The sequence below is a fragment of the Phalaenopsis equestris genome, unplaced genomic scaffold, assembly GCF_001263595.1.
Source record: "Phalaenopsis equestris unplaced genomic scaffold, ASM126359v1 Scaffold199749, whole genome shotgun sequence".
NCBI classification, from domain to species: domain Eukaryota; kingdom Viridiplantae; phylum Streptophyta; class Magnoliopsida; order Asparagales; family Orchidaceae; genus Phalaenopsis; species Phalaenopsis equestris.
The window spans coordinates 128116-135597 of NW_018219604.1; the positions used below are offsets into that span (position 1 = coordinate 128116).

A 7482-nucleotide genomic window follows, 5' to 3' on the forward strand; every position below is an offset into this window, starting at 1 on the left:
ATGACTGGCTACACACATTTTGGATTGGCAGCTTGTCATCAACACTGCAATTACTTGAATTGATGTTGGGAAATATGCAAAAATGTCAACAGCATTTACATGTACAACGAGCTAAATAAAACTAAATATTTCTTCACTATCCAGTTTAACTCAAATCAACATGAACACGATAAACAAATAACCGATTTAAAATAAAAAAAAGAAAAAAATTTGCCATACTTCTTTAAAAAAGGAAACCTATAAATTATCCTAGTACTGAATTTTATTTGTTTTTAATTCATTTGATGTAACAAGGAAGAAGGATCAGAGTAATCATGCTGAATCAGAACCTAAATTGATAAAAGATTCTCTCTCCGTAATGCCTAGAGGCGGCCTTTTGTCTGTAAACCTTCAGATCCTTATGGCTATTATGCTTCTATTAAGATTAGTATGGCTTTTATTGGAGAAGGAATTGCAATTTCAGAAAGCAGAATGTAGAGCAAGATCTACATAATTGTATAGGCTGGACCACCACCTCCTTCGGGCACTGTCCACTCAATATTCTGTTTTGGATCTTTAATATCACAAGCCTGCCAAAAAAATAATTGAGAAATAACATAAGGAAATGATCTTTCACAACGATTCTAATAATGCTTTAGAACAAATGCCATAGGGTTGTTTGATATGCTGAAAAAGAAATGCGCTGTAAAAGTAATATACCGTACTTAGAAATTATTTGGTTCCACTAAAATAAATGCAAGACTTCAGATTTTCTTATTTGGTTTGAAGAAAAATGAAATCAGTATAAAGTATGTGGTCAGTGATGACAAGCATCAAGCAGCAGTTAAGAGGAGGGCTGCAGCGGTAAGCGGTGGAGGGCTGAAACAGGTGGTGAGTGGCGGCGGATGGTAGTTGACTGGCGGCAAGTTACAGGCATCGATGGCAGTTGCATGCAAGGTAGTCTAGTTGAAATTCACCCAGATCCAACAAATTCCAAATACATTGAAAATGAACTAAGAATGAATTTTAATTATTTCATTATTTCATTGCATTTGGAATTCATCCAACCAAACACCAAACTTTCTAAAACTTTTGCAAAAAGAATGCAAGAACTCATTTTCTAAACAAGCCACTAATGCTTTAGCTTGCAAATTCGTGATTTGGTTTGAATAAAATCAAGGCTACAGTAATTTAAAAGAGGAAAGGTCACTTTTTTTTAAATGCGTGGGATAGTGTTTTTTCCCCCCCTTCTATCTCTCAAGTTGGCGGCTCCTCTTCTTTTCTACGTAGAGTTTTCTTGCCTGAGTTATCTAGAGCGCTCCTCCCCTTTTGGCTTCGGCTGACTCTCCTCCACCTTCATGGATCCTAACTTAGACCCGTCCTCCTCTAAATTGTCTTGTGCGCCGATGAATTGAAAGAGTAAGCTCACTTATGAGTTCTTCAAGTGCCAATTATCACTTTCAAATGTCTTCTGCACTGATGTGAATGTCAATTTCTCTAATGAAAAGGTAGAGGAGGAGCAGAAGTTTGAAATCCCGCTCTTGTTGGGTAAGTTAATGGGTATTGTCTATTACACAAAAATCTTTCAAAGATTGTTCAAACATTGGGCAAATGCATTGAAAACCATGTCAACGCATTGAACAGCATGCACATCTTTCAAAAATACATCAATTTGCCGGAATCAATATGTTTGCTTGTGAAGACCCAGCATGCAAGGTAGTCTAGTTGGAGAATATTGCACAGACTTAAAACTAAATAAACTTAAATTGCCTCACACCAAGAAGCATGGAACCATTCTAAATAAATATAATTATTTCAAAAAAAGAAAAAAAAAAGGTGGGTGCAAGCTCTCTTTTAAATCAAATTCATGGGACATTTTATTGTGTGAGGTTCTCAAACAAGCTAATGCCCACAGGGCAAGATTGTAAGTCTTATCTTGTGAAATCTGACCTCCATGTACGTACTACTAGACTTTCACATCTTGATGAAATATTGCAATAGTAATTAAAAATAAGTTCTCTAGTGAAGCAAATATGCAGTCGCATACTCAATGAGTAAAGGATCAAAATAGTCCCAACTATTTACATGGTGACATTTTAGACCTATAGTTTATTGACATGCCAAAATAATCTCTGATTATTTTAAAATCGAGCTAATTGTCCTCAATGAAGATAATTCCGGCCCCAATTTAAAGACTTTAGGGACTATTTTGGCACTTATATAAACTTTGAGGCTAAAATGGCGCCATATAAATAATCGGGGACTACTTTGGCACTTCACTCAATAATTACCTGAAAAACTTGAAAAACATCAATTTATTCCATTTACATATAATCTCAGTTTTTTATAAAGGAAACTTATTTTAAAATGAAAGCTCTCGATGCATTTTTACTTGAAAAATATCATAAGCATTTCAACCTATATAATTAATCTTTTAAATACAATGATGGAGCAGTGGCCTGTGTAATGAAATGAACAATTAAATAAATTTGCAGGCAAGTAGACAAGGTTGAAAACATCAAAAAGAACAAAATGAAATTGTTTAAATACTATGAAGATAGCCACATTGATAGATACTTTCAACAAAAAGGAGATCTTTATTACAAAATGCCCTCAAACTTTAACGTGAATCATTTTAGGCTTAAATCTGAATGTAATATGAAAATTCAAGAAAATTACAAAATCTAAAAAATTTCAACTAATGTTTGATGTCCTTAAGCTTCAAGCAATAGTTAATTTATCATTGAAAATAATGTAACGAGTAATAATTTTATGATTAATCTCAACTCATAAAATGTCAATGTCATATAAGATGTATAACTAAATCACTCTTAAGAAGATCTTATAGTGGCAAGTATATAGCACATATCATTCGGCAGGTGACTTTGCTGCAAAATGGAATCACAAAAATATATAATTATAATGAATGTCCTCTAATCAAGTGACTTGCTATGAAAATGCACTATTAAATTACGATCATGGCTAAAACGCTGAAGTTCCCTAATGACCCAAATTCTCTAAGTACTGAATTATACACTAAACTTAACAAAGCACGGAATTATAATGTTAGCTAAAATCGTCTTAGAATTTTCCTCTTAGATAAACATTAAAAACAATCCATAATTTTTGACAAGCATTATTCATTCAGATAACATTGACAATCTCTTCATAGTAGACCAAAGTTTACAAAAACTTGAGCAGAAGGGAGCATGAGATTTTGATTGAGTTCATCATTATTCTTTCCATAATCCACTCTAGATTCAGGATGGTGATTTTCTTAATTTTAAACTAAAAATATTACTATTATATGATATAGGCTCAACGTCCAACAAAAAGCTTCAATTGAATGTTTTCGCTTATTACCGAGAGAGAAAATTAACCATATGGGCTTATGCCAAAAAGAAATCTAGAACAATAACTTAAAATTTTTCGAAAATGAGGGTAAATTTTTTACGTTGCGTTATATTTAAAAATCTAATCTACCTTCTAAAAACTTTTCTGAATAAAATCTCTTAAGAGGGGCAATAATATAGTATAAAAATTCAAAAAGTCAAAAATACCAAGTAGCTATCAATCAATATAGTAATTTTCCACATAAATATTAATGATGGGTTGTTTATTTGATGGTGGCGCCTACTGATAGAGAGCAGGATATGAAAAACTCTATTGTGGGAAGAAGGAAAGTTGAGGGGCAATTGTCATTATCCAATGGTAAGTCTGTGCAATATACAGTACACGAGCAGAAAAGTTAATTATAGTTTGATCGTATACTGTTGTTGGATCTAAAATATTGTTAATATTACAAATAATACTGTTGTTGGATATACCTTTCTAGTTACGTTTTAGATCCAACAACAGTATACGATCAACTCATAATTTCATTTAATTATAGTTTGATTTGTAATATTTTATGTGTATTTCATTGAGTTGGGACATTTTTAGAGATTTATACTGAGTACGAGTTGCTATTCAATATACAGTACAACCACAAGAAGAGAAGAGGAGCACACCTTACAATGAAGGCAGTTTTGAGCATTGATTTGGAGCTTCTGACCAAGCTTCTCATCAGGAATATACCTTAGTCAAGTTAAAAAACTGTCAAGAATTTATTCTGCCAGTTTTAACCAATAGTTTCCAAGAAGATAGTCTTTGAAGGTTCAAAACTTACTCATACACACGAGCAGGGCAATACCGCGACTCAGGTCCTGCAAATTTTGGGAAGTTCACATGTTGAGGAACATTTGGATCCCTCAATCTGAGATGGACAGGCTGGTCATGCTCATGGTTTGTGTTGCTCCTGCATAAGAAATAATGATTTGAAAAGGACATTCAATGGGCAGAAGCACTTACACAATGTGTTTAAATTGTGAATAATTGCTTAAATGCTCATCGATTACTAACTTGCATTGAATTCTGATAAAAAACAGCCCATCATTAACATCCGCACAACAATCAGAAGAGATTATATGGCCCCATAAGAATCTCAAAATAAAAGTTAAGTTATTCCATACCATATAAAAAAGTTTAATTATAAAATAATGAAATACCTATGTAGAACTGGGGGAATGCCCAGGGTTTAGTCATGATGATAGGTTGTTCATCACTCCTCTGGATCTTCATCAGGCTAATGAAGGTGAGATTGTTTCTTTTGTTGTTCTCTGGAATTTTCATTAGTTGCTACATTACATCTTCATAACTAATTGGCTTATAAATAAGAGGCATTAAAATGAAAAGCTATGTTAATCAATAGCTATGTTATTTTTCGAGTTCAATTATCCAATCCCATAATATAGTTTTATAACTTTAAGCTTGATTCTTAATAATTACAGTATTTTTGAACATGTCCTCTCTCCATAATAAAGAATAGTATAAAAAAAGGCAATCCCCATCAATTCCACCTCCATTAATGTTTCATCAAGCCCAATAGTCCACCTTTATTCCTATCATGCCACCTTAATGATATGTGAAATTAGTAGTCACATCATCATTTCGTGAGTTTTTTTCAATTCTTATGTAACTATTATTCTACCCACTCATCAATTCATCGGCTAATTTAATTATTCTTCTCTAATTTTGCATATTCCATATCAAAAGCTCCCTTAGGACATAAATATTACAAAAATATTGGAATGAAATACAACCAATTATCTCCAATTCCTGTCAGGGTATCAGTCATAAGCTTTTTTCTCATCATTTTTATAAACCACAGCCTTCACGCTGCAGTACCTGCAGCTTACAAGCCTTCAATGTTGTAAATCTCTTTTCAATCCACCAACCCTTCTTATTTGTAGCCTTTATTTCTAACCTTATCTCTATAATTCTTTCTCTTTGTTACCCATTGCTACCACGTTTTCCTTCTTGCAGATTACAAAATTACTTGATTTCCCGTAACCATAAATTCATGTACAGCTAAACGGGGAATCCAAATCTAATGAGAGAATTATAAAACATAAATTCAACACATCATCATATCGTTTTAATAGAAAGACTTATCTCAAGTGATTACCATTGATTTGCACATTATTAATGGAAAGAAAAAAATTGAGCCATTTTTATGTCACAAAACGTCAATATGATGATCCTACATTCAATACTCCAGAAGAACAAATGTATTCTACATTCTAATTATGGAAAATTGTTGTTCCTAAAATAAAAGACACGTGTTCACTCTACCCAAAAATAAAAAAAATTTAAAAATTGGGACAAAAAAACATATGTACATTAAGATCTTTGATGTGGCCCAAATGTAACAGATTAGAACAAAGAACTCGGCCGCAATGCCATGTGGGAAATACACCATAGAATACTTGGATCTACCATAAGATCTTTGGCAAGAAATGCATAACTATAATACATCTACATGGAATACAGTAAATATGTAGTTATTCTTAAAGGTTATGTTAAAAAAGACTGAATTTATGATCCTTTTTGGGATTAAGTAATAGTTTCATGTAATAAAAGTATAAATTCTCAGAAAAAATGAATTACTTTCCCAAATGCAGTCATTACTAGAGGGTTTGTTCCCAAAGGCAAAGGCTGTGAAGATCACACGCTATGATTAAAAACTCTTTTCTTCAAGGAACACTAGTAGTCACACGCAACTAAATTGGTCAATATAGACTCCCTCTGATGCGCATATTGCATAAAAGTTTTGACATACAAAAGAAAGATTTTGAAAGTTTTATGGCAAGCTACCTGATGTGTGTAGGAAATGTCATAGAATATGTTTTATTTCATCATTTTGATGTTAATTTTACATGCTTGAAAGATATTTATGATGTGTTTTGCAGAATTCAGGGTCAAAAATTCATCAGAGATGAAGAATCAAAGAAAAAAAATAAGGCAAGGACCAGCGTCTAGATGCTAAAGCCAAGTGTCTATGCGCCCAAGAAGCTAAAAATTTACCTCAAATACAGAAAAGGCAAAAAGTCGCCCAGTGCCCTAGAACCACAACCAAAAAAAGGAAGAAATTAGGCGCTGCGCCTAGGAGCCGTATATCAGCGCCTAGGCACGCATTTTGATGGTTTGAGTGGTTCATCGGCGTTGATTTGCAATGGAAGATTTAAATACTCTTCTAGCCGAAGAAAGGAGGTATTCATGAACATTTCAGAAGCACTGCATTGGAGAAAAACTCAAGGAAGAAGTATCCAAATGCAAGTAAGTGAAGTTAGGAGGATTTTTGAGTGATTCAAAGCGTGTAATCTTATTGTAACTTCAGCATTTCATTAGAAAGTTAAAAAGACTCAAAAAGAAGTGGCAAACATAACTCAAAAGGAACACAACACACCAAGACCCATGTCATACCTAGACTGCTTAGGGAATTGTAAACATCTTACAGAAGAAATTCACTTAAGTATCAACTCCCCTGCGGTAAAACCAATTCTTTTGAACTAAAACATGCCTTTATTCATATGGTACGGTGTTGACCTCATTTTTGTGAGGTCTTGTCTTCTCCTCCTTAGAGCCTAGATTCTAGCTCTAGAAATTCCTATGGGCTATCTTAGAAAACTAGAATTGAGACTCACCCTTCTAGAAATTCCAGCCAACTCCTATTTTCCTTTGATGTCTAGCATCTTTGGCACAAGACCATCGTCTTATGAACGAGCGGTTATGGGCTATGTTGCGTAGATTCAAAGAAAATGTTCCAAATAGGACTTCAAGCCTTAGGAAAACATTCGTCACGACTTTTTCGTCACGTACACACACAAAATACACGAAATTCACGAATTTGCACGAAATCAGACTTCAATTAAGCCTAAGGGACGGGTGAAAATGCGAACTTATCCGGATGACCTCCGACGACGAATTGGACCGCGCCAACGCGTCCGGGATACCAATTTTGGTAGGAAAGGACACCCATATTGCTATACTTTCGACACGAGAAAATTGGCGCGCAAATCGGAGAATTCGTCAAAATGACCTCTGACGGCAAAATAAACTATGCCAGAACGTTCGGAATGTCGAAATTACCTAGGGAGGACACCTATTTTGCTTGGGCGCCGC

At 34.1% G+C, this 7482-nt stretch overlaps 1 protein-coding gene across 2 annotated transcripts in view; it reads right to left on the reverse strand.

Moving 5' to 3' along the window:
• Positions 1–216: 216 nt before the first annotated feature.
• Positions 217–7482, reverse strand: part of LOC110035765 (electron transfer flavoprotein-ubiquinone oxidoreductase, mitochondrial) — a 77907-nt gene continuing 70641 nt past the window's right edge. The window contains exons 16-18 of one of the 2 annotated variants that reach the window (XM_020740052.1): positions 4148–4276; positions 3990–4056; positions 217–569 (exon numbers count right to left, since the gene is read on the reverse strand). In XM_020740052.1, coding sequence (XP_020595711.1) covers positions 486–569; positions 3990–4056; positions 4148–4276 — 280 coding nt within the window. In that variant the 3' untranslated portion in view covers positions 217–485. Of the gene's footprint in view, positions 570–3989; positions 4075–4147; positions 4277–7482 lie in introns of those variants that run through there. The other variant, XM_020740054.1, reaches the window with a different exon arrangement.